This window comes from Dipodomys spectabilis, unplaced genomic scaffold (assembly GCF_019054845.1).
Source record: "Dipodomys spectabilis isolate Male_0828 unplaced genomic scaffold, ASM1905484v1 ptg000157l, whole genome shotgun sequence".
Taxonomy (NCBI): domain Eukaryota; kingdom Metazoa; phylum Chordata; class Mammalia; order Rodentia; family Heteromyidae; genus Dipodomys; species Dipodomys spectabilis.
The window spans coordinates 14,387,343-14,415,158 of NW_024870834.1; the positions used below are offsets into that span (position 1 = coordinate 14,387,343).

Here is a 27,816-nt window from a genome sequence, read left to right on the forward strand (position 1 = left end):
TTGCTTGGCCTAGTAGGCCTAAGACAGATGTGGAAAAAGAGACATTGTTTCAGAACATCTAGACTCTGTCCCTCCCTAGCCCCCTTCTAGTTTCCTGTGTTCCTGTAGAGAGGATTTGCAGAAGAGACCTAGTTAAAATTAACAACCAGTAAGAATATTGTGAAACCCAGCCAATAAGGTATTATCTTCCAAAACACCTAATTATAAGAAGGACACCCAGTCAGGGCATAACCCAGAGTATAAGAAAGCCTAGACCTAGAGGTACCAGGATACAAAGAGCCACAGATAGAGCCATCTGAAGAAGACAGGCTGGATTACTGACAGAGAGAATATTTGATGGACAAGTCCAGTAGCAGTGGCAGCAGCCTTCAACATAGGTATTTCTCTTCTTAAAAGTTCTTCATATTCATCCTCCATTGTCCTGGACCTTATTTGGTTGAGTTCCTAAGACAACAATGCAAGGAAGTTTAGAAACAAATGCTAAGCAGTACTGGCTGTGGAACAGTAACACTGGCAGATATAGCCTGCTGTTGAGATTCAACACTAAGCAGATAGTGTCTGCTACTGAGTCAGAAGGGCTGTGTGAGCTCTTCTCTCTATGGGCAACAGCAGAAAATTTTGTATCACTATGATTCTTTGTGAAGGCAGGACTGGCTTTCTGTTTTTAGAATGGCTTGGCACTTGGTTTAGTGCTCTGCTATTGCCATTTTGGCATTCTTACTCACTTTTCCATTGAGCCTACACAATTGCAGTCAGTCCTGTCTGAAACTCTTTATCTCAAATTCTCAAAAACAAGAAAGAGACTCTTCCCTTCCTTCTTTCACTTCCTCCTCCTTTTCTCCCTTCCTTCCTCTCTCCCTTCTTTCCTCCCTTTTCTTCCCTCCCTCCCTTTTCCTCCCTCCCTCCCTTCTTTCCTTCCTCCCTTTCCTCCCTCCCTCCCTCCCTCCCTTCCTTCCTTCCGTCCTTCTTCCTCTGTCCTTTCCTCCCTCCCTCCCTCCCTTCCTTCCTTCCTTTTTTAAAAAAATTTCTGTTCTTTAAGCCACTCATTCTGTGGTGCCTTGTTATATCAGTAAACTAATTATGTGTTTTAGTTGACCAAATATGTTTATTATGTATATGATGTATTGTACATCATATAATCTCTGTGTGTTCTTGGTCAATTGTTTTTTTTTTTGTTTTGTTTTTTGTTGTTTTTTTTGGGTCCGGTCGTGGTGCCTGAACTCTGGGCCTGGGCACTGTCCCTCAGCTCTTCAGCTCAAGGCTAGCACTCTACCACTTGAGCCATAGAGCCACTTCCGGCTTTTTTTCTTTTTGCTTATGTGGTGCTGGGGAATCAAACCAGGGCCTCATGCATGCAAAGCAAGTGCTCTACCACTGAGCCACCTTCCCAGCCCCAGCCCCTCAATTGGTTTACAGGTGAAGAGTAAATGGAGTTTGGGTTGGATAGTATGTGTCTGCCATATCAATTAAAAGTAATTCATTTCAGCCAGGAGTCAGTGGCTCATGCTTGTAATCCTAGCTACTCAGCAGGCAGAGATTTGAGGATTACCATTTGAAGCCAGCGGGGGCAACTGTGAGATTCTTATCTATAAGTACTAAAAAGCTGGAAGTGGAACTATGGGTCTTATGCTAGCTTTGAGCATAAAAACTCATGAGTTTAAGCCCAGGACCAGCATAAAAACAATAACGCCCCAAGCAATTAAAAGCATTTGGGAGCTAAGAGACAATTTCTGGGTAAGATCTATCTTGTTGAATTAAAAAAGAATGATTCTGGGCTGGAAGGTGGCTCAGTGGTAAAGTGCTTGCCTCACATGCGTGAGGCCCTGGGTTCGATTCCTCAGCACCACATAAACAGAAAAAGCCAGAAGTGGTGCTGAGGCTCCAATGGTAGAGCTCTGACCTTGAGCTGAAGAGCTGAGGGACAGTGCTCAGACCCAGAGTTCAAGAAAGAAAGAATGATTCTATGATCTGATTCCAGAAGATGTCACATCTCTCAATTGAGAATACATCATATGACAACTGTTATATATTTAGTCAATTCATATGATTACTTCATTAAATGATTTATTGGTTAGAATGAACTAATTTTTCACTCGTTGTTCTTAGTTTCTTAATGGTATCCTCGGATTTTTGGTTTCTTTGGCTAGTATTTTAAAACTGAGATGCTCTTACTGAATCTGATTCTCTAAAATATAGTTAGATCTGTAGAGAAAGGTGGTCAGCAATCAGTTCATATCAATGAAGTCCAACATTAATGTAGATTGTTTGGCAGACATTTTCTCCTTTTTCTGGCAGTTGATCAAGTATTGCTTCCTCAGGAAGTTTCTCTGATGTCTCTCCATGGAAACTGATATAGTGTTTTACCTCCTCCCTTGTAATTAGTTGTTTACTAGCCTGTTTCCCTCACTTGGCTCTGAGCAGTTTGAGAGGAAAGACTGCTATTTTTAATCTCCTCATTATCTCTGTGTCTTTGAGTACAGTGTCTACGTTCTAAAAGGATCCTTCATACATTTGCTGAATTGAGTGGATGAGTACAATACTTTAAAAAAAATTCATTTGTTAAGAAATGGAGTTATGAACTATATGGCTTTTCTAAATTATCTTCTCTTTTTAAAAACTAAACATTTTTACTGTTATTATAAAGATGATGTGCAAAGAGATTACTGTTTCATCAGTAGGTAATGAGTAACATTTCTTTTTGGACAATGTTATGCCTTACTTTGTTTTTCTCCCAGTCTTCTATATTAACTTAATCTCTCTGTCAGGTGGAGTGGGGGTCTTTGGAAGAATTGGTTGTGTGTGTGTACACCTGACCTGGGTCCTTTCCCTAAGCTCTTTTTGCTCAAGGCTAGCATTCTACCATTTGAACCACAGCTGTACTTCTGACTTTTCTGGTGCTTAATTGGAGAGGAGTCTCATGGACTTTCCAATCCCAGCTGGCTTTGAACAGAGATCCTCAGATCTCAACTTCCTGAGTAACTAGGATTAAAGATGTGAGCCACTGGTGTCTGGCAGAATTATTTTTATGTTCCAAATAGATATGCAATAGCTTTTTTTTTTTGGGTCTGGTCGTGGGGCCTGAACTCTGGGCCTGGGCGCTGTCCCTCAGCACTTCAGCTCAAGGCTAGCGCTCTACCGCTTCTGCCACAGCACCACTTCCGGCTTTTTTCTTTTTGCTTATGTGGTGCTGAGGAATCGAACCCAGGGCCTTGAGCATGCAAGGCAAGTGCTCTACCACTGAGCCACCTTCCCAGCCCTATGCAATAGCTTTTAATCACAATATGAGTCAGAAAAAAAATGTTGACCATTGAAATGACTCTATTATACCAATTTTGAGTGATAATTGTTACCAGGAAGTCAAAACAGTGACCTACATAAGTCCTTGAAGTTTGTAAGAATAATTCCACTAAAATGAGAATCACAGTGAAAGTGACAGGAAAGTTTACTGGGAAAAGAATATGGAAGAGAAAGGGGATTGCACAGCATGATGCAGTGGGAAGATGGCACTTGAAGCCATCTTTAGTCATCTTCAGAGTACAGACTTGAGCACTAGGTTTAAATAGAGGAAGAATTAGGGACAGGGGACAAAGGTATACAGTTTAGAGACCCAGTTATAGTTGTGGTCTGGCTGGTAATTTTCTCAAGTTTGGTTCTCTTTGGTTCAGGAAAAGTTGTTCTTCCAGCCATTTTGAGGGAAGCACTGGTTCCCAGGACACATTTCCTCGGGCTTGAAGGTACAACCTGATTACCATAGATAATAATACTCATTTGGGGGTGATCTGTCCTGAAAGACTCTGCTGTTCCTTGGGGGTAGTTTAACAGTCCCTGTCATAAAGATGTTATTAAGCAGTCCTGTCTTTCCTGGAACCCAAGATGATTGATCGCAAAGTGACTGTAGAATGAACAGCTTAGAACAATGACAAACACAAAATGGAAGCAGAGAGGCCAGGTAAAAATGTTTTGTATGTGTAGCAAACCTTTAAACAGACTGAAAAGTAAGCTGTCTCAAGAGTGAGAAAACCAGCGTTATCCTTTGAGGTTTGAACACTTACTGAGATTGCTTGTGAGAAATTTCTACCCCTGGGTCTAGTCTGGAGGGCTGAGGTCTTGTGAGGTCTTAATTACAACATTTTTTTTCTCTTAGAAACGTTGTGGTTGTGATCTCAGCCTACATTTTGGGTTCCTTCTGCATTTCCAGATTGCTCATGGTTAGCTGTTATCAATGAGAGAAAGAGGGCAGGTGAGGGGTGAAGGGGAGAGAAAGAGGGTGAGAAAGAAGAGGGGTGGATGAGGAGGGAGGAAGGGGGAGAGGAAGGGAGTGTGAAGGGAAAGTGAGGAAAAAATGGTGAGAAAAGGCGAGCGGTATTTATAAAGTTTAAATATCTTTATTTGTGCCAGACCCAATGGGACATGGATCATTACAGCGCAGAACTGTCAGAACAGGTGAACCCACCTTGTTTAAAGTGCTGTAGCTCTTCTTTAGGTAACAAGGACAACTGACACAATGTGCAGCTTGATGCTAGCTTTGGGGTGCTCCAGTCAGGCTGCGGCCTTTCCTGCCCAGAGGGGAAGAATGGCCACCTGACTGATTGAATTACGCCTCTCTTCCTCCGAAGCTCGGAGGTTTTTGTTATCAATTCATGATCGAAATCTCCATTCCTGACTGGAAACATCTTTCATGTTCTAGAATGAACGAGGAGATTCTCTCCACCGACCAAGAGCTTTTGGAACAAGACACTGGCATTAAAAGGACTTCACACTTCACCGCTGGAAGTTACCTTTTCGTGTTCCTCAAGCAGTAAACGCACAGTCCGGACCAAGGCGGCATTTTGGAATTCACTTTCTAATTTGGAATTGGCTACGGGTCCTTTAAAAAAACAAATTAGAGTCCAAGCCTGAGGGCGCGGTCGAGGGGCCCAGCCACTGACGCGGGCTTCTTCCGGGAAAGTCAGCTGAAGGCCTGCCGCCTGGCATCCTGGGACTTGAAGTTTCTCTTGGCCACTCTGTCTGACCTCCCGACTCTAGAGGGGGAAACAGATGGACTACAACTCCCAGAGGGCTAAGCGACAGCAGCGCGTCCTGTCCCCTCGCCGCGGCTGGGCGGCAGGTTCAAGTTGCCATAGCTGCGAGTCCGGGGAGAGCGGAGTCGGTTGCGCCGAAGCCTTTGGTCAGTTGCACCTTGTGGGTCACCAGTGGCCGCGGGAGCCGGGTGGGGGCCTCGGCGATGATCCGGCATTGAGAACCTGGAGTCACCTTTAGTCTCAGGTGCCGGCCCCCACTTCTCCCCGAGCCCTTTCTCGGGTGCTTCCCTATCTCACCGAGGGGACGTTTGTTTTGGGGGGGCCCGGGGGTGGGCACCCCACCAGTGCGCCGAGTGCGGGGTGGGGCCGTGGGAATAGCCGTATGGCGGGGGGGGGGGGGAGATGCTGGCGTGTGTTAGCCGTCCCCCTCCTGCCTGCCCCCCTCCTGCTACCCTCTCCCTCCCTCCGCCCCCACCCCCATCCCCGGCAGGGCCCGGCCCGGCTCCCCGGGGACTGTCATGGCTCTGTCCTGGCTCTGGCGGCGGCGTGGCCTGCCGCCGGCTCTGCCACCCCTTAGCTGTCCAGACTGAACGCATTTTAGGTAGCTCTTCCGCAGAACCTTCTAGCATTTGCTTGCTTGACCGTCCCTTCTCACCCCCCCCCCCCCACCTCTACCTGTCATGAAGCTAGAGATAAAGACGTTTGCTCCCCTTCCCCCCACGCTGTCATCCGCCACCTGTTTTTCCTAAAGGAAAAAAAGCGTTGGTAGCGCCGAGGTGGTCAGCGGCCCATTCTTGAATTGTCTCAAATACAGGACCCGACGTCGAATACCATTGCTTTCCTGGGCCTTGTCTCCTAGGAAGAGATCCAGGAGAACTAGAGGACCGTCATGTTGTAGTATTGACACAAGTGTTATTTAAACGATTTGGCACAGAGAGAATGCCCAGTTTTGTTACTTGTTATTGTTTAACCACACAGAATTGTTGTCCAAGAGAAATAATGCTTTTAAATTTCATAGTATGAACATTTAACGAAGTGAAAAAAATTCTGCACACTGTATCACCACTGGGACCAAGCCCAGAGTTCAGGCCCCATCACGACTGACAAACACAAACCCAAAACCCCCTGAGATGTGTGTGTGTGTGTTTTTTTTAAAAGAGCTGTATTGGACAGACAGCACAGAGGGAAGATGGAAACTTGCACAGTTGGCACAGAGAAATTTTATCATGCCTACAATTCATTTCATGGTTTGAAGGTGTTAGAAAGGAAAAGTGTGTACCACACTAGTCTATGTCTTCTGAGCATACGTATTCTTTGCCATTGTGTTAATCACTGGTCACTCTGAACTGACTCTGAACAGCTGATTTTGATTGGCTTTCCCAGAATACTTTCTTTGTTGAAATGGCTCATAGATCTATATCCAGCAACCACATTTCTTTTAGATGAATGTCTGCGAACTCCTAACAAACTCTTAAAAGCAGTAAAAAAGGAATTGAAAATATTTCTGCCCACAGCTTTTTCCTGCAACCAGAAGTATTTATGTGTTTTCAATACCAAGTGTGGGAAGAACGGAGTAGCATATATGTTTGTAAAGAGGCTTGGAGTGGCTTAGATATTAATTACATTCAGAGATAATTTCATTACCTGGCTTAATTTACCGGCTGATAGACATGTGCAGGGACATTATTTTTAAGTAAATTTGTGGCATAATTCACATTGCAGCCAGCTCAAGATGGGTGACCAGGCATAGGCAGAAAATATGGGTAAGGAATATGCTGCCTGGGAACTGGGAAATCAAGAGGTAACTTGGGCTTTCAGACAACACTAGAAGGATTTCTGTGATCTGTGATAGGCTTTAACCTGTATGTAGGGAAAGTGAGTTAATTCTTATATTTTTAAATTAAAAAAATTAAAGTTGTAGGTATGTTTTATCCCCTTGTTTCATTTATCTGTAGGTTGTTTGGGGAAAGTGTAGGGGCAAGCAAAGATCTTCTACTTTACTAGAACTTTTGCCCTGAACCTAATGAAGAAATGATAGGAGGAAGGCATATGTGCCTAAGAAGAGCACTGAGCTCAGAGGAGAGCTACATGGAGTTTTGGGGGTGTGCTTTGTAAGTATACTTTCTCCCTGAGTTTCTTTTTTGAGATAACAGTTTGTTGTATACTTACAGGGGAGAGGGCCTTGCCAATATATATGTATTTTTTTTTTTTTTGAGCAAGAAGCTGCTTTCTAATATGTAGTGTAAAGGTAATGATAGATGGTTGTGTATTTAATGTTACAAAAATTCAAATAAGTGGAGATATTGTTAACAAAAGCAACTTAATACAACTGTTTCTCTTAGACAAGTGTTTGAGAACTTATTTATCTCAGGCGCTGCATTAGGCACCCTCTCCGGACATTATATAGAATTTTTTTTATGCTTATCTTTATTTTGCAAGACAAGCAGTTGAGGCTCAGATAGGCAATGTGGCTTGCTTGCAGTTCTGGAGCCAGAGTGTCTTTATTTCTAGGTCTGATGTCAAGTACCAGATGCCTCAAGTACAAAGTAGCCTCCTTGCTGCCCATAATTGTTCTCTAAAGGAATATGACTTACACGCAGCCGTAGATGATCTGTGCAGCACTCTTTATGGTTATTCATTTCTTTAAATGTTCAAAGGACTTTTATAGTGTTTAAAAATAATGGTCCTTGAATATTCAGGCCAGATATAGTTGTAATTTGGAGTTTCCAAAAAACGAACATGTTCTTCATGAATTGTTATTAGTCACCAAAAGTATAGTATTAAAAACTTCAATTTAGTAACAGATTTAAAATTCTGGACATTTAGTGTTTCCTATTGCATTTTGACAGATAAAAAGCATTTTGACATACAGAGGAGACACAGTGGGGCCTTGTAATGATTCTGTATCTAAGCTCTCTGGTGTATATTGTTTAGATTACAGAGTTGGAGTTGTCTGTAGGATAATATGTTTCAGAAGTTCTTACCTGTATAATTTGACAAATTATAAAAATGCTTTGGATCTTTTTGGATAAATCCTTTTTTTAAAAATCTCTGTAGTCACTGGGTTAATTCTAATATAGTCATACTATTTTATTTTTCTTTCTTGTAACAATGTATTGTTACAGGTCAGCATTTATTCTTTCTGTCTATGTGTCTCTCTTTTGAGACAGTGCCTTTATATCTAGCCCAGGCTGGCTTCGAGCGCCTGATCCCCCTCTCTCATCAGTCCCACACCAGCATTCAGGGGTTCTACTTTTTCTCTTTTAGCTTCTACGTAGTAGTCTAATGATTAAATACTTTTAATATATCCCCGATCAGTGGATTTACATGTATCTTACTGAAAATTATGAATAATTATATAATGTAGGAATTCTATAATTATTGTAAGACATGTATGCATATGTTATATACATACGTCTTTTGTTGTAAGATAATGTTCATATACATTGAGTTTCAGTCAAAAGATATATATTTATTTTCCAAACTATTCTCCAGAAAAGTTGTTAAAGTTTATTTGCTACAGCAGGGTGTGTTCTTGTCAACTCTGAAGGTGAGGGCTGTTGCTCATCTGTATGAAACAAAGGCATTTTTTAAAATTACTTTTAATATCCAGTTCTTTAGTGAAATAAAATGTATTTGGACATTTGTTAGGGCCATTTATGTTCTGTGAATCACTTGTTTTTATATCCTTTGTGCCTTTTGCTACCTGAATATTATTTTGGTGTATTTTTTAAATAGCTGATTAATCCTTTGGTTCTGGTTTAGGCTTATATTTTTCTAAGTTTGTCCTTTATTTTGAAACTTTGTTTCTGGTGTGTTCTCATGATGTTTAAGAAAGACTATAAGAGACTTATAGGCCTTTATTGGATGCATGTATGTCTCTGAGTTTAATATGACCCTAGCATAGCATTGCTGGTGTTTGGTGCATTTGGGATATGGATGCATTTGGGTTTACAAGAATCCATTTAACTGACGACCATTTAGAATCTCTCCTGTGCATAGGGTTCTCCTGAATAAATGAAGGACTGGATGTCAGTTGTGAATGAATGAGTAAATGGATGAGTGAAATAAAGGTAGGCCTGAACTAGGTTCTTGAGGATGAAGTATGACATTCAGAACTATGAGTATTAATTTAAGTGATAGTCAATTTTATAGATTGTAGACAAGAGAAAATGCATGATGGTGGGAAAGGACGAGCTTTTATTTATTTATTTTATACATATATTTATATATTTTGGAAAAGATACTGTACAGAGGGGTTACAGTTATATGAGTACTCAGGTAATGAGTACATTTCTTATTGGGCATTGTTACCCCCTCCGTTGTTTATCTCCTACCCTCCTTTCTCTCCTCACCTCCCCAACTTCTCCCTTCCCCACACTTCCCGCACCTGAAGTCGTAAATTTTGTTTTCAACATAGTGTCTTGTACATTTCATTGTTACAATGGGTCAAACCTATATCCTTATTTTTGTTTTTTCCCTTCCCCTCCCCAAATTAGAAAAATGTATATTCAAGATGCAGGGCATCAGAATCAAATACAGTGAAAACAGGGTTATACTGTGGGGGAGGAACATACCAAAGAAACAAAAAAAATTGCATAGTACATTATAAATTGTAAATACATTAAAAACAATAACAAGCAAGAAAAAAAATCACTTGTGTCCCTATCTTGGGGTTCATTTCGCTTAACATCTTCTTATATGGTCATGTGTACATAACTTTTGACCTTTTCTGCTTGTCCTAGACATATACTAGTTATTGCAAATAAGGGAAACCATGGGACCTATGTGTCTTTGGGTCTGGCTTACTTCACCTAATATAATTTTTTCCAAGTCTTTCCATTTCCTAACAAATGGGTCAATGTCATTCTTTTTGATGGAGGTATAAAATTCCATTGTATAAATATACCATATATCCTTGATCCATTCATCTACTGAGGAGCATCTGGGTTGGTTTCATATCTTAGCTATGGTAAATAATGCTTCCATAAACATAGTTGTGCTGGTAGCTTTAGTATGGTCTTGTTTGTGATCATTTGGGTAGATGCCCAAAAGTCGGATTGCTGGGTCATAGGGAAGCTCTATGTGGAGTCTTTTGAGGAACCTCCATACTGCTTTTCACAGTGGTTGAACAAGTTTACGCTCACACCAACAATGTGGTAGGGTAAGGATGATCTTTTAAATGGAAAAAAAAAAGAGGATTTGTCTAAGAGCAGAAATTGGATTGAAACAATCCAGAGAATGGACCTAGATGATAAAGAGCTTAGGTGATCTGGATTTCAGAGCTTTGTAGCAGCACACCTGAGCAAACCCCTGAAGTTTGCTTCAGTTATTAATTTTTAATACATTACAGTGAAATTGCAGTGTTGCCTTGTTAGGCATTATTAACATTACTTGGCGAAGCAATTCATGTTTGAAAACTTAAGTAATTACTTTTTGGCTGTTTGTTGAAATTTTTCTTTAGCAGTTACTTAGTTGGTATTTGTTATTTTTAAAGCTTTGTACTTTGAAATTTGTTTCTGGATGAAGCAGAATAAATAATAAAAAATTTAGTAGTAAACTCGTTAAAAAACTTTTTGAGGGAAAAGGGTATGACTCAATATTAGAACAGATACCAAGCTCCCAGTGACATGCCAGGAGCATGCTCTGATTGGTTTGTGCTTGGATAACAGAATACCAGAGAGTGAGTGATTTGTAAAGGAAAGAAGTTTATTTGATTTTGATGGCTACTAACAGCATTAGGCCATTGTCTGTAAGGACCATCCCTCCCTGCACCCTCAGCTCTGTCATTGCCCGCCAGATAGCATCGTATGGTGGGAAAGATGAGAGGGAAGTTATATGGTGAGAAAGGAAGCAAGAGTGAGCTAAAAACAGAGAATGAACTAAAAGGCTGGTTGACTTTATTACTATCCACTCTTGGATGACTAATCTTGTCCCATACAGATTCAACCTACTCCTGAATCTGTTACACAGGCTGTGATGGTAGTGAACTCATCACCGCTTAAAGGTTCTACCACCTCTAATATTGGCTTATTGAGACCAATCGTAACACTTTGAATGTGGATGATGTAGGAACAGATTTCTTTCTGAAAGAGGTTGTAACTGTTCTTAATAATGGTTATTTTCAGACATCTTCAAATAGTAGAGGAGTAGAAAGATTTATGACAGATTTACTTATTTAACACTGCATTATTTCACATTATATGAACCCTTTAGTTTAAAGTAAACAAGTACATTAGGAATTTTCTTCAGTGCACTTTTGGAGAGAGGAAGAGAGGAATGGATCATGAGAAATAGGAGGAAGGACAGAAAATACATTTTGGTGATTTTGAAATCTGTTTGGGATTTATGTGATTCCTTTGTGTCTAAGAATGAAATGGAGAAGGCCTTGCCTTAGAGATATAGGACTTGTGTGTATTTAAGTTTTTAGCTATCTCAAAGGAAAATAACAAGTCCTTTAAGAAATATAAAATAGGGGGCTGGGAAGATGGCTCAGTGGTAGAGCGCTTCCCTTCTATGCCTTAGGCCCTGGGTTCGATTCCTCAGCACCACATAAGCAAAAAGAAAAAAGCCGGAAGTGGCGCTGTGGCTCAAGTGGTACAGCGCTAGCCTTGAGCTGAAGAGCTGAGGGACAGCGCCCAGGCCCAGAGTTCAGGCTCCACGACTGGACCCAAAAAAAAAAAAAGAAATATAAAATATATGAAACTATCATAAGATCTTTTCTACTTCAAGCATGCCTTTTTACCCAGTAAATACTAACATTAATTTCCAAAGCTTGATATTATTTATAAGTATTATATCCATCTGTATAATCCTATAACCACAAATATTCCTTTAGCTGTGCTTTCCCAGAGAGAGTCAGGTTGAGAGTAAATATCATTAACTAGTTGTTTTAAACCAAAGCCAAATGGTTTTTCAGTATGATTTAACATATTTATGTATCGGTATCTAAGTCTTTCAGATAGCCTTTGTTCTATTATGAAACCTTGGAGATAAATAGCAAGAAATGTTTAATGCTTATATAATAGATCAGTTAAGCTGTCTGCTTATCATGCCTAGACTTGTTTGTTTGGGGTCAGCTGACTAGATTGCTCATATAAGCTGGAAGACACAGGGACATCCATGTATTCCATAATTTCTCATCCTAGCTGGAGCACGTGATATGTAGGAAGTTTGGCACAGTGCATAGTTCCATTTCAACCTCATTTTGTGCCATACCAGTTAAAATCCTACTGAGCAAAGCAGGTCAGGAAGCTGAACCCTGAGAAGGACCTGGTGGGAGGGCAGCCCATTCAGGAAGGCCCACTTCTCTCCCATCAAGAACTCTGACTTATTTACTTTTATCATTGATCCCTTCCCTCCCCTCCCCTCCCCTCCCCTCCCCTCCCCTCCCCTCCCCTCCCCTCCCCTTCTCCCCTTCTCCCCTTCCTTTCCTTTTTTTTTTTTGGGTCTGTTGTGGGACTTGAACTCTGGGCCTCTACACTGTTCCTCAGCTCTTCAGCTCTAGGTGAGTGCTCTACCACTTGAGCCACAGCACCACTTCCGGTTTTCTGGTGGTTTATTGTAGATGAGTTCTTATCTGGGCTGGCTTTGAACTGCAATCCTCAGATCTCAGCCTCCTGAGCACCTAGGATTGCAGGAGTGAGCCACCAGCTGCTAATTTTATCATTGATTTCTAGTAGAAACAGTTCAGTAAATGATACATGAGTCTGTTTTAAATCCCTTTGATTCCATTTCTTGTGGAGTACTTTATTCACTGTTTAACAGAGAACTGGCTAATGGAATGGACAGTTGATTTTGGTCTTACAGAAATGTAGCACAAGAGTTTGAGGAGCTGAAGTTATAGAACCCTCATGTAAAGAAGACAAGTGGAACTGATAATTACATGTAGTGATGTTTTTCTTTTTCTTTTGGTTCCTTGTCTGTGACACTTGAAGGGTGAGATGAAGGTCTCAAGTCTTACAGCTATTAGATTGTGAGAAATGTGTTCTAAACTTGGATGATGATTAAGCTAAAGTACGTTACCCATTTCCCTACTAAATATCAGCAACATTACCTTGAACATCTTCTTTGAGGACAGTTGCCTTGGATAGAAACAGCTCAGGTGCTGGGAGGCAAAAGAAGCAATCATTTACTTCACAAACACTAGTGTTTGTGAAATATCATTCTTAATGCTGGGTGCTTATCTTTTATGGAACAGCTTGCAAATCCTAATTGTTTTGAACTGACTCTGAGGGAAAGAGATAGGAGAATCAATAAATTACAGCTCTCATACATACAAATGTGCGCTACGGTAATGAAGACATGGCTCTCTAATGCCTTTCTAGGTCAAATAAATATATAAGCAGTGGGTTCGAGTTTTTAAAGTCATACTGGTTTGAGTCTGGTCACAGTGTAGAGGTTTGCATATGGATATTTGTGTAGATGACTAGATGATGCACAATGAGAATGAATTGGTGAAGGTTCATTACTTGCTCTAGTGGTGGTATATCTTCTTTATAAGGTTCATTAAGGCAGAAACAGTAGTATTTATATCATAAAGTATTGATGTATTGATGAATTGTACCATCTGCTCTTGAGACCCAGAGCTTTCTATGAAATTTTCCAGTCTTTCACTCAAGGTCACTAATCTCACTTAGTTATCTGTATAGGCTCAGATCTGAAAAGAAAACAGAAAAAAAATAGTTTTCTCATCCATTAGAAATGTTGTTGTGGCTGGGCACTGGTGGCTGGCTTATGCCTGGAATCCTGGCCACTCAAAAGGCTAAGATTTGGCAGGAAAGTTGGTGAGACACTTAACTCCACCTAATCAGTACAAGCCAGAAGTGGAGCTGTGGCTCAAGTGGTAGATAGAGTGCTAGCCTTGAGCAAAAAACTCAGGGACAGTGCTGTGAGTTCAAGCCTCAAGAGTGGCATGCACATGCGCACACATGCATACACCCCCCCGTCCCCCCCCACAGTAGTTTTGTTGTAGTAAGCTTCAGAAGAGGAATTAGTGCTTTTTCTCTAATGAGAGAAGTCCCTTTCTCACCTTTAAGCAGAAAGGTAGTTCAGTGTTTTAAAAGTGATACTCAAGCGCACACTCACTCATTCTTGGACTCCAGCAGTTCTTGCTCTCTCTCATTCATTGTATGTCATCTTGAAATTTCTTATGCTAGAATGGATTTCTCATTCAATTGAACTTTTTTCTTCTGAATAATTATAAACTAATGATGAAAATTTCTTTGAGCACATAAAGGTGTTTTTCTACTTGTCTTTAAAATTTGTCTTTGGGTTTCAAATTGTACTACTGATTGCATATCACTCATGAGTAATTCTGAATTTGTTTTCCAAAGCAGAATTTGATTGCATAGGTGATGTCAGTACATTTTCAAGTAGTGCTTTAATTTTTAAGTTTGTACCAGCATGTAGATTGTTTGTTTAAGTGAATCAGTTTTAAAGCCTAGTAGCTGTTCTTCAGCAAAACAATAAAGAGAATAATAGCCAATTTGAAAATATTCTTGTAGCTCACAAACTCATGATAAATGGTTCAAGTAGCTGTCCAAATGCTCTTCAGAATAAAATAGGAGAGACCAATATTGTGACCCTGTTTCTTGAGCTGATCTATTGCCAAGATTTATAGATATCACCCTACCTAGATAGATGACAGAGGAATAGGTACTAAGGTCAAGAGATTGCCAAAGAGGAATAGGAAAAAAGTACCAAGGTAAATGGAGCTGCTAATAAGAAACTTTAAACACCATCTTTAGAGTGGCAGCCTGTTAATCTACTGTCAGTCTATTTTTGAAGGCCATCTTTATATTAATGTAAATTCATCAATGGTGGGAATGGTTAAAAAATATAAACCAGCATTAAACTGTGTAGGGTATATAAACATGAACATCCTGCCATTTCCTGTGACTCTACATTTACATAAAGATAGTTTATATACACATTGGATAATATAGAATTTATTCAAAAGTGGAATTTATGCTTTTATTACTTGCTTTGCCATTCAGTGGTCTTCAGAAACAAGATTTTTAATGTCCTAATACTGTTCCATTATATGGAAGTTCAGTATTTTAACCATTCTCTTGTATTTTGATTTTTTTTTTTGTGCTAAAACTGGGGCTTGAACTCAGGCCTTAGCTGTTTTGCTTAAGGTTGATGCTCTGCCCCAGAGCCACAGCTCCATTTTCAGCATTTTTGATGGTTAACTGGAGATGAGTTTCATGATTTTTCCTAGATCCTCAGTTCTCAGTCTCCTGAGTAGCCAAGATCACACACATAAGCAATAGGCACTTGGCTTTGAAATATAAGCTGTTTAAAATTTTTACTCTAGTGTAGCTTTACAGAAATATTTTCACCTGCAAATTTCTGTATGTATTCAGTTGATTTTTAGGGGAATTATTTGGAAGTATGAATACCTTAGTATGTCAGATCAAAGGTAAAAATTGGCTTTCACTTTTTATTGTTTTTCTTTTGCATACTGGGGATTGAGGCCTCACACATGCTAGGCAAGTGCTTTACCATTACAGCTGAACGTTTACCTCAAAACTGTTCTTGCTGGTATCCAGCAGGTTATATCAACTTCACATTCTCATTTGAAAAGTGTAGGAGTGCTCTTTCCCCTGAAATCTGGCTATCTATAGGCATTATTATTTAAAAGAAAACAGTAGTCCACAAAGGCACGTCTAGTATACATCTCAGACTATTAGGTTTCCATGGTTGAACATACTAGTTTTCTTATGTGACCCCATTCAGAATGCTTTTGTCAATATATAGTCTATTAGGTGCTGTTTCACTGGAGGAAGATTTTCTGAGGTCAGTATTTTTTTTTTAATACCAGTGATCTTAGTATAGACAATACTTTTAAAAAGCATGTCTTAGAATTATAGTGTAATACATTGTTAATATAGATTACATAATTGACATTTGGCATTTCTTTTCTTTTCTTTTTTGTCAGTCATGGGGCTTGAACTTTGAGCCTGGTTGCTCTCCCTAAGATCTTTTGCTCAAGGTTAGCACTCTACCACTTTGAGCCACAGTGCCACTTCTGGTTTTTTGGAGGTTAATTGGTGATAATAGTATCAAGGACTTTTCTTTTTGGGCTGGCTTTTGAACTGATATCCTCAGATCTCAGCCTCCTAAAATAGATTAGGATTACAGGCATGAACCACCAACACCTGGCTGGCTTTTTTTTTTTTTTTTTGGCCCGGTCGTAGGCCTGAACTCGGGCCTAGGCGCTGTCCCTTAGCTCTTCAGTTCAAGGTTAGCACTCTACCACTTGAGCCACAGCGCCACTTCCGGCTTTTTTCTTTTTGCTTATGTGTTGCTGAGGAATCGAACCCAGGGCCTCATGCATGCAAGGCAAGCGCTCTACTACTGAGCCACCTTCCCAGCCCTTGGCTTTTCTTTTAATCTGTCATATTACAGGGCACTTGGGAAATATTTTCATGGCTCATGTCTGGCCCTAGGGTTTGATTAAGTAATGTGAGCCTCTGCCAACTTCAGTGGCCATTCTGTTCCTTCTCACCCCTTTCCATCAACTCCATATTTGAGGAAAGATGTTGTTGGCTGATATACACTGATGAGCGTGTGTCTATGCCATCATAGATGCTTTCTGTTTTGTGGCACTTAGAGTTAAGTCCAATCAAGTTAGCGATGGGACTCATGTTTTAATCATTACAGCAGTTGAAGAAAGTGCCAAGGTTTTTTTTTTTTAATCACCAATATAAACAATCTATTCCTATTTTTTATTATAATTATATTCATTAATTGTCCTTAGTTCAATATTTATGTATTATTTTAAATAAAGTTATGTAATTAAACTCATGTTTTATATAAATAAAAGTATATGTAAATTTCTCCGATATATCATACCTTAAATCTTGGTATCTCTGCAGGAGTTCCATCAGATGCAGTTTGAACATCTTTTATTGCTCAAAGTAATTGAAATTAATAGCAGAAGACTTTGCATGCTTATACCAGTGAAATTCATGCTGGAAAGTGTGATTCTTTCTCATAAAAGTATGTAATTCTACTTGGGGTAAGTGAGAGGAAATTTTTTCCCCTTGTGATTAGATGACAATTGGAGATAATTTAGTTAATATCATTTTTAAATCTATATAATATTAAGATTTTCTGTTTTAGTGTTAAACTCTAAAAAATAGAAACCTATGTCAGATGGTAACTCTTATGTTGTTGGTTTTTTTTTTTCCATACTGGGGTTTGAACTTAGGTTCTTGTGTTCAATCTGCTGGCTCTCTTCCACTAGAGCTATGCCTGCAGCCTTGTTTTTGCTGGTTACTTTGGTGATGGAGTCTCATGAACTTTTCTGCCTGGTCTGGCTTCAGACATCAATCCTTTGTACCTCAATTTCCTGAGTAGCTAGTTTTATAGGCATGAACCACTGCTGTCTGGCTAAAGTTTTTATTGTTGTTGATACTGAGATTTTGAACTCAAGACTGCATGTTGCTTGTTTATCTGGTGCTGTACCACTTACTTCCAGCCCTTCATTGTTATATCTGTACTAATAATGTGTTTCAATCCAATTTTCAAATTGTTTAAAAGAACCATAGCAATTGAATGTTTAACAGTTGTTATTCAAGGTGAACCTCATCTTACCTACTTATAAGAAGAGTATGAGGCTGGGAAGGTGGTTCAGTGGTAGAACGCCTTACATGCATGAGGCGTTGATTCCTCAGCACCACATAAGCAGAAACAGAAAAAAAAGCTGGAAGTGGCACTGTGGCTCAAGTGGTAGAGCGCTAGCCTTGAGCTGAATTGCTGAGGGACAGTGCCCAGGCCCAGAGTTCAGGCCCACGACCGGACTCTCCCCCCCACTCCCCCCTCCCCCCCCCAAAATAAGAAGAGTATAATATACTATTTGTATCAATTGAAATGTATTCTGGTACTTTTAGAAACATTTATTTGCCTCAAAGGTAGTTATTTTGTTCCTTATTCTCACTAACAACCATTATAGTAAACACATTGTATTTCTCAATATTACTGTTTCATTGTGCCTAAAAATTTCTTTTTTTATGAATTTATGGAATAATAATTTGAGTTTTTTTTCCCCTGGCTCTTAGTTCAGATTTATCCAGTGGGTAACAGACACCAAGAATACAGTGAATGGAAATAGTATTGAAGATAAAGAAGGCTGGCTTAGTAGAGCTCGAGCCTTGAGCTGAAGAGCAGAGGGACAGTGCCCAGGCCCAGAGTTCAGGCCCCACCCCCTCCCACAAAAATACAAGAAAAGGCTGGCTTAATGCCAAGTCTGCTATTTTTATCCCTGTGTGGAGCTGAATATGTTATTTAATACCGCTTAGCTACAGCATCTTCCATAAATGAGGAGTGAATAGTATTCCCTTATTTTTGCAGTGCTGGGCATTGAATATAGGGCCTTGCCAATGCTAAGAAAGTACTCTACTGTGGACATAAATCCCCTTACTAATAGTATTCTCTTCATAGAATTGCTATAAGAATTAAATTGGATTGTTTATACCAGTATCCTGGGTAATACTTGAATAAAGAAAGTACTTAGAAAATGCTGGTTCTTCCTGCTTTTACTAGTAGGTAATGATGGAAAGCACTTGAACATAGAGTAAGAGTAAAAGGTCATGTGGCAGAGATTCATGAGATACAGTAGTCACTTGTTTTTTTTTCCTTGTGTCATACTGAAGCTTGAACTCAGGGCCTGGGCTCTGTCTTTTAGCTTTTTGCTCAACGTTGGTGCTCTGTTATTTGAGTCATAGCTCCACTTCAGGCTTTTTGATGGTTACTTGCAGATAAACTCATAGACTTTCCTGCTCGGGCTGGCTTTGAACCAGGATCTTCAGATCTCAAACTCCTGAGTAGCTAAGGATTCCAGGTGTGAGCCCCCATTGCTCAGCCAGATGCCTTCTTAACTTTGAAAGACAAATTACATTTATGATCTCTTTTTGGGTTACTTTTCTTTAGGATTTAGACAACCATGAGGCTGGGAAAGCAAAGCCAAACAGTTACTTCTGCTGGTAGTTTTTGGTCATGTTTTCTGGTGTGGGTGAGCTCCATCATGGGCACTATACCGCTCCTTGCATACAGATGGAGATGGAGACAAGAACAGAGCAGACAGGTGCACAGGACAGTGGAGAAGCAGGGGTGTGGAGCAGGATGCTCTCTTTCCCTGTCTCAGCCAGTTGGAGAAGCTGGATGTTCCCACCGATTTCTTTCTATTTTGATGTGACTATTTCATTTTGAAAAATCTAACTTCACAGCAAGGGTCTTTGTTTGTTTCATCCAATATATTAAAAACATGATTGCAGTCATTAAATGTTGTAGGATCTGCACACATTTGGCACATTCCTTTCCTCTTCTCTTTTGACACATGGTCATGTACTTCTAAGAGGCAATGAGAATAAAAATCTTAAAGACTAAGAATATTCTATCATAGAAAACTGTCATCAAACTTCACAAAATAATCCAGTGTGGGGGGGGGGGGAATGATGGGGGAGTATAGTCAGATTTTCAGGAAGATTGTAGCAATGTGAATTAATTTTCATTAAGCAGTAAATGGTATTATGGTAATACTTGATGAACTTTTACTTTTGATCAATTTGGTTTCTCCAAACTTATATTACAGGATTTCTGAAACTTGAGGTTTTCTTGTATGAAATAATTTTTGTATCTTTTAAACAGATATTTGAGGTAAAGATAGAAGAAAATCTTGCTTAGAGGATTTTTCCATTGCTGAAATTACTTTGGCTCTTTTTTTTTGTGGGATTCAATATCAAATTTGTTACTGTGATACTTAGACTTCTTTTGCATCATTTAATTCTGCTATACTCAAAGGTGCAAGTTTTCAGTGTACAGTGAATAGGATTCTTTTTATTGTAGGATGTGCTGTTGATGTGACGTATTTTACACCCATTTTTAGCCAGGCACTGATGTCTCTTGCCTGTAATCCTAGCTATTCAGGAGGCTGAGATTTTAGGATGGTGAATTTAAGCCAGCCTGTGCAGAAAAGTGTATGAGGCTCTTATCTGTCATTAGTCAGCAGAAAGTCAGAAGTAGAAGTGTGACTCCCAGCTGTGTGCATGTGTGCATTCACACACACACACACACACACACACACACACAGAACCAAAAACCAAAAGACATGTATTTTTATAGTTTAATAAACATCAGACTAATATTAAGACAATTGTGGGACTTTAGAGATTATCTAATTTATATCTATTTACAAAATATATCTATTTTAAATCTATCTTACAGATTTATTGGTAGAATTAAGTGAGACACTATATATTAAAATACCTTAAAAATTTGAAGCTCTGCAGAAATGTAAGGAATTAGTATTTGGAATTGTAACCATAACTAAAATCATATCTGAAGAATTATTCTCAAGTCAGAGAAAACAAAACAAAGGAGAAGTATAGTAGGAAGTGACTCTTGTTTTCTTGTGGTAGAAATTATGATATTCTAAAAGACTTTAATAAGACTTAAAATGAAAAAGAATAATTAACTGATTGACCTGACTTTGATCTGTTTTTAAGGATTTGCATGTATCAATGGCAGAATCAACCAGTGATTCAGATCGCTTCCGCTATCGTGACCGTGTGAGTCGATGGGCTGCCAGATCGATTCCAACGGAAACCAGAAGTCATGCTACAGTAGATGTCACTGAGAAGGTCAATACTATAACAAGTACTTTACAGGTTTGTTTTATAGTGGGTGCCATTAGTAGATTTTAAGCAGATTGAGCTGAATAATAGTTTCAGCCATGTATTAGCTTTCTTAGTACTACTTCACAAATTACCATAAAGCTGTCTCAAACAGCAAAACATCTTATCATTCTATAGATCAGACTTCTGAGAAAATCTGCTCCCTTTCTTTTCTAGCTTCTAGAAGTGGCCCAATATTTCTTATCTTGTGGCTCCCTACATTCGTCTTCAAAGCCAGATAGGGGGGTTAGGCTCTTACATTTCCTTATTTTGCCTGTCTTTTTCTTCATTTGATGTCACCTCCTCTTCTCCTTTTCTTTTTGTCTGTCTACCACTTCCTCCTCCTTATTTTCACTTCTTCCTCTTCTTTTGATTCTTCTTCCTCTCTTTTTCCTTTCTTCTTTTCCTCTTCTTTTTTTTTCCCTCCTCCTTTTTATTTTTTGGCAGTATTGGAGTTTGAACTCAGGCCTTGGACTTTCTAGATTTTTTTCTACACTTGAGCATGTTATACCTCAGAACCTTGGATTAAAAATTTATATTATGAATTTTGTATTTTATACAAATAAAAGATAGATTTGAGTGGTTTTTGTTTTTTCCCAGTTGTGGCTTGAATTCAGGGTCTGGGCACTGTCCCTGAACTCTCTTTTTTTTTTGTTTAATTATCTATCTATTTATTTATTTATTTGAGGGGTGGTTCCAGGCGTGAGGCCTGAACTCTGGGCCTGGGTGCTGTCCCTCAGCTCTTCAGCTCAAGGCTAATACTCTACCACTTGAGCCATAGCCCCACTTCTGTCTTTTTTCTTTTTGCTTATGTGGTGCTGAGGAATCGAACCCAGGGCCTTATGCATGCAAGACAAGCGCTCTACCACTGAGCCACCTTCCCAGCCCCCCCCCCCCCAACTCTCTTTGCTCAAGGCTAGTGCTCTACCACTTTGGGCCACACCTCAGCTTCTAGGTTTTGAGTGTTATTAGAGTCTGCTTGGACTGGCCTCAAACCACGATCCTCAGATCTCAGCCTCCCAAGTAGCTAGGATTACAGGTGTGAGCCACTGGCACCCTGCAGGATTTGATTTTTTTTCCACAGTGATTTATTTTTTTAAGTGCACTGATACCTAATTATAATATAAATTATACCTTTAACAAACTGTTGGCTTAGCTCTTTGATATAGGGCTGATTGGTATTGTTCAGAACAATAACAGTATTTTCTCTCTAAAGGATACTAGTCGGAACCTTCGACAAGTGGACCAGATGCTTGGGCAATATCGAGAATATAGTAATGGACAGGCTGGTGTTGTTGAACATGTGAGCATGCTTAAATATATTTACATTTTTGTTTACCAAGTTTTTTTGGGAGAATTCAGTCTTTGGGGAGTAGAGATGTAAGAGAAAGGAGATAACAATGTACAGAGCTGTGATTTTTTTAAAAATGCTTTATTATCTTAGAGTTAAAATATAGTTTAGATTCTAGCTACTCACGAAGTTGAGATCTGAAAATTGTGGTTCAAAGTCTGCCCAGGAAGGGAAGTTTGTGAGACTCTTATCTCCAGTAAACTATTCAGAAAAAAGCCAGAAGTAGTACTGTAGCTCAAGTGTAGATTGCTAGCCTTGAGCACAAAGAGGCTCAGGGACAGGGCCTACAGAGTTCAAGCCCCAGCTTACTTTGATTAGATTCTATTGATTGAAAGCTTTAGGTAATAGGGTAGAATTCTGGACATAAATTCAACAAAGACTTGCTTATTTTGGACTACTGATAGATACAAATTTTAAGGATGGTTTATTTTAAAGTGACAGATGCTCATTGTTTTAACAAAATTCTCAAACCTCTCTCCATTCGCCTCTAAAGAGGTAACCATTTTGACTTTTTAAAAGATCTTTCTAAACACTTTGTATGCATGTACAAACGTGTATTAAAATAGTTAGGCAACTCTTTTCTCAATTGTTTCATATCATAGTTGGCAAAACATTGTGTAGGTCTACCTACTTTTAAGGAGTTATATACTATTTCATAATAAGGACATATCCAGGTTTTTCATTTATTGTGAACAATATCCAGTGACCTTTCTAATATATATTTGTATCTAATCTTGCAGAATCCCTGGAAATAGAACTGCTGGGTTATACATGTGTTTAAAAGTTTGCTTGATATTTCAAATGATCCTTTCAAAAATGTGCAAATTTAGATTTAGCTCACATAGGAATACAAGAAAGAAAGATACTCTAGAATTTTGAAATAAAGTGAATAAGTCTATGGATATTTGCTAGTTCTGTCTTTCCTTCCTTTGGAATTTACTTTCTTTGTAATGCCTTGGAAAAGAATTAAATTTATTTATTCACACTTGCAATGATAAGTATACACTAATATTACATTTATACAATAATGTTTTATATGTATCTGTGCTGTAGTGAATTGTCTTGTAACTCTAAATTATAATTGATTACTTATTTTGTTTTCCTTTTAAAAAGTGCATGGCTGTCATTATTTTCTTATAATTGGAAACTAATTTCTTGACCATAAGACCACAAGGAAACATTTTCTGTGACAAAGGTTGTACCATTATTTAGAAAATAAACTTGGATAATTTTGCACCAGCTGTTAGGATTTTTGATATTTGAAGGACAGAGCTCTAGATTTTTTTTTAATGGGGTAATTGGTGAACTGTTTTAGGTTAATTGCTGTATTAATTGACTCTTTGTACTTTTTTTTCTTCTTTTCTATTTTAATTTAATTTAATTTTTTTTTTATTGTGAAAATACTGTACAAAGGGGTTACAATTACATGGGCAAGGTAATGAGTACATTCTTTATCAAGCATTGTTGCCTCCTCCTTTGTTTCCCCTTCCCATCCCTTCCCATTTCCAGCTCCTCCCCCAAGTTGTAAAGTTCATTTTTTGACATAACGTCTTGTGCATCTTATTGTTGCAGTGGGGCCACCTGTATCCCTATTTAAACAATTTGTTTTTTCCCTTACCCTCCCTAAATTATACCAACATCAAATACAGTGAATGCTGGTGTTATATCGTAGGGGAAGGACATACAAAGCAACAAAGAAATCATCTTATAAATATGTTAGAGACAATTGAAAGAAAGAAAAAACATTTGAATCCTTATCTTGGGGTTCATTTCACCTAACATCAACTTTTCTGACCTTTTCTGCTTGTCTCAAACATATGCTAGTAATTGCAAATAAGGGAAACCATGGTACTTATGTTTCTTTGTCTGGCTTACTTCACTGAATATAATTTTTTCCAAGTCTTTCCATTTCCTAACAAATGGGGCAATGTCATTCTTTCTGATGGAGGCATAGAATTCCATACCCCATTTTCTTGATCCATTCATCTACTGAGGGACATCTGGGTTGGTTCCATATCTTAGCTATGGTAAATAATGCTGCAATGAACATCGTTGTGCTGATAGCTTTAGTATGGTCTTGTTTGTGATCATTTGGGTAAATGTCCAAAGGTGGGATTGCTGAGTCCTAGGAGAGCTCTATGTGGAGTCTTTTGAGGAACCTCCATACTACTTTCCAAAGTGGTTGAACAAGTTTACACTCCCACCAACAATGCAGTAGGGTTTCCTTCTGTCCACATCCCCTCCAGCATCTGTTGTTATTAGAGTTCTTGATTATAGCCATTCTAACTGGGGTGAGGTGGTATCTCAATGTTGTTTTGATGTGCATTTCTTTTATGGCTAGGGAGGTTGAGCATTTCTTCATGTGTCTATTGGCCATCCTTCTTTCCTCTTCAGAGAAGTTTCTCTTTAAATATTTAGCCCATTTATTTATTGGGCAGTTGTTTCTTTGAGGATTTCTTGTTGGGGGATTTAATATTTTGAGTTCCAGGTTTATTTTAGATATGTGACCCTTGTCCATTGTATGGCTAGTGAAGATCTATCTCCCAATCTGTGGACTTTCTATTGATCTTGCTAGCTATGTCCTTTGCCATGAAGAAGCTCTGCAATTTCATGCAATCCTATTTGTCCAACCTTTCTTTGATTTGTTGTGTTTTTGGATCTCTATTAAGAAAATTTCAGCCTGTGCCAAGGAGACATAAGGTTTCTCCTATTCCATCCTGTAATGTTTTCAGAGTGTGTGTTTTAACTCTGAGGTCTTTGATCTATTTGGAGTTGATTCTGGTACAGGGTGATATATAAGGATCTAGCTTTAGTTTTCTACAAGTGATTAACTAATTTTGCCAGCACCATTTACTGAAGAGGCTGTCTTTCTTCCATTCTATTTTTTTTAGCTCCCTTATCGAAGATTAGATGGCTATAGCTCTGTGGGCTCATTTCTGGGTTTTCAATTCTATTCCATTGGTCCTCAGGTCTGTTCTTGTGCCAGTACCTGACTTAAGAAACCAATTAAGCTACAGGAAAATCAAATACCACAAGCAGACCAGAGGCTCCACCAAGAGACTGGTTATGGACACAAGGAGATGCAGGACCTTCCCATTCCCCGCCTCCCTCCCCACCCCAAAAAAAAGAAAATCAAAGAACTCTTTTTTTGTACCTTTTAAAAATTTTTTATTGTTTTTAAAAATTGTTTTCTATTCATCTTTTTTTCCTCTCATAACTTTGTATTTTTAAAATTTCCTTTGTTTCCCCTTCCCATCCCTTCCCATCTCTTCCCCCCACCCCTGCGCTCACCTCTTTGTATTTTTGAAAAATAGAAAATATTATAAATTAGTAGCAAAGAACAATCCTACGTTGTCAGGTTAAATATTAGACCCTTATTTATTAGTATTAAATTTCCATTGAATTGGGCAATTGGGAGTGAAACTTCTATTAGGGAAACTTGTGTACATATAAGCATTTAAAGCAAAACATGTGTTCTCCTATGGCTCTAAATGTGTGTCTGTGTATGTGTGTGTGTGTGTGTGTGTGTGTGTGTGTGTGTGTGTCTGTATCGTAGTTTATAGTAGGCTTAGAGTGGAATAATGCTCATTTCTCTGGGGAAAGTAGTTTTATTTATTGGAAGTAAAGTGAACAGGTTTTTATTTCTGACCTGTTAGTTCATTGACTACAAAGCTAGCTAGTTGTAAAAAAGAACACACAGGAGATAAGGAGTCTTCAGTTTTGCTTCAGGCTGTTCCTTCATGTAATCTAGTTTTTCCTCTGTAATTTCCTAAAATTCTTGTTCTGGTAAAACAGTTGATTGCCAGTGCCTTTTCTTTCCAGCAAATGAGTAACTGTTATTCATTGCTTTATTTTAAACTCAATTCAGTATAGTGATAAATTTCATCCTTGTCATTTTGGAAGTGACTGTGAGTATGTGTGTGTGTGCTCTTCTTTGGTCTGAATCCTGCAAATGAAAAAGAACATATGGTGGTATTTGTCTTTTTGACTCCGGTTTAGTTAGCTTAACATGATAATCTCCAGTTCCATCCATTTTCCTTTAAGTAGCATGATTTCATTTTTCTCTTTATGGCTGATTAGTGTTCTACTATGTGTATATGCCACATTTTCTTATGCATTCACTAAAGGAGACTGATGTCATACTTTGGCTATTGTGAATAGTGCCAGGATAAAAATGACTATACAAATGTCTGTACTGTATACTGATTTTGATTTTTTTCATCCTAGTCTAACTTTAACTCTTTGTTAATGATACATGAAGACTTGTGAGGAGTCAACCTATGTTAAAAAATTATAATGAGGTCTAGTTTTTCATGGAGGTGCAGTACATAAGTTTTGTTTCTAATTTCTCTATGACTTTGATATAACCAGTCACTTTTTCCATGTAAATTCATTTAATTTGGCATAAGAGGTATTATTAATATTATTTTCAAGGTAAGAAAACTCGGGCCCATGATCTATTAAAGTGACAGAGCTAAGGGATTGAGGCCCTGCTCCTGACTTGGGGTAGGGTAAATTTTCAGGATCTTAACATCAAGATTCATGGACTTTGATGAATATTTATAGTAAATGGTTACAATTGAGAAACTATACCTTGGACGTCATCTTTAATGTATTCCACAACAGAAGACTGTAGTCATTCTTGGCATTGGGACTAGAACTGTATGATACCTAGACTAGGAGTTAGATGGAGCAAATATAGAAAGAGTTAGGAAGATGTCTGGTGCTGAGTGAAGATTGGCATTGAGGTGTTGTTCTTGGCAGTAGATCTTGTCACCACTTGAACAATGTGGCACACTCTGTGAGCTGCCGATGCTGGCATTGATTTTTCTTATCATCCTTACTAACAACCATTGATTTTTCACTAACCTTTCTTGTATGGTTTCCAGTCACTGAACCGTAGGTAGTTGGATAGTCTCAGTTAAGGTCTTTGGTCTTGAACTTCATGACCTTCATTAAGTATCATCTGGCATTATTTTGTCATGCTGTGACTTCCTTGGGAGGTGTGAGAACATTTGAACTAAAGAGGATAGGTAAAGAAACCTGTGAAGGTTTCTTTTTAAAAATAATATATTTTAAAAATACATATTAAAAAATAATTTTTAAAAATTTATTTAAAAACTTAAGAAGATTTTGGAGCAAGTTGTGCTTTTCAGTGTTAGAATATTCAGAAAACTGTGCAGTTGATTAGCTTAGTGTTTACAATACTTCTAGAGCTGTGTGTCTCTATTTATGTGAGAAAGGGGTATACTCTGTTAATGCTATAAAAATAGAATGCCCTAAAACAGAATATACAGCATAAAATATTCAACATAGGAGTGATTTCTGTCTGTGGAAGTTTATATAAAGGAGTTAATATTGGGTTTAAAAGAAAAATACAGCTCTCTTGACTCATTAAGTTCATTTCTAAGATAAAGACTGGTTATCAAATTAGAGTTTAGAGACTTATACTAATAGCTCTTTTTTTTCCCTAATTAAGTACTGTGATTAAAATTTCTCTTTGAGAGTCATTGCATCTTGCCATCTGGTATGTGAACATTGTAAAAATGTTGAATGTTAAGTAATAAAGTCCAGGGTTTTCTTTGTCTTAAATGGATTTCTATTGCTAAGTACATTCACTGGTAGGTTGTTGTTGATTGTTTAAAGCCAGATACTAGCCACTTAGAGTATCTCCAAGTTGGTGGTATCTGCTTCTCTGATAAATCATTAATTTTCTTTTTTTTCTTTCTTTTCTTGTTGGTGATGGGGCTTGAACTCTGGG

General features: G+C 38.5%; 1 protein-coding gene across 2 annotated transcripts in view; it reads left to right on the plus strand.

Moving 5' to 3' along the window:
* The first annotated feature begins 5,107 nt into the window (after positions 1 to 5,107).
* Positions 5,108 to 27,816, plus strand: part of Cep128 (centrosomal protein 128) — a 303,824-nt gene continuing 281,115 nt past the window's right edge. Inside the window, exons 1-4 of one of the 2 annotated variants that reach the window (XM_042692797.1) lie at positions 5,108 to 5,167; positions 16,907 to 17,049; positions 20,537 to 20,698; positions 21,921 to 22,007. In XM_042692797.1, the coding sequence (XP_042548731.1) occupies positions 20,552 to 20,698; positions 21,921 to 22,007 (234 nt within the window). In that variant the 5' untranslated portion in view covers positions 5,108 to 5,167; positions 16,907 to 17,049; positions 20,537 to 20,551. The remainder of the gene's footprint in view (positions 5,168 to 16,906; positions 17,050 to 20,536; positions 20,699 to 21,920; positions 22,008 to 27,816) is intronic. The other variant, XM_042692798.1, reaches the window with a different exon arrangement.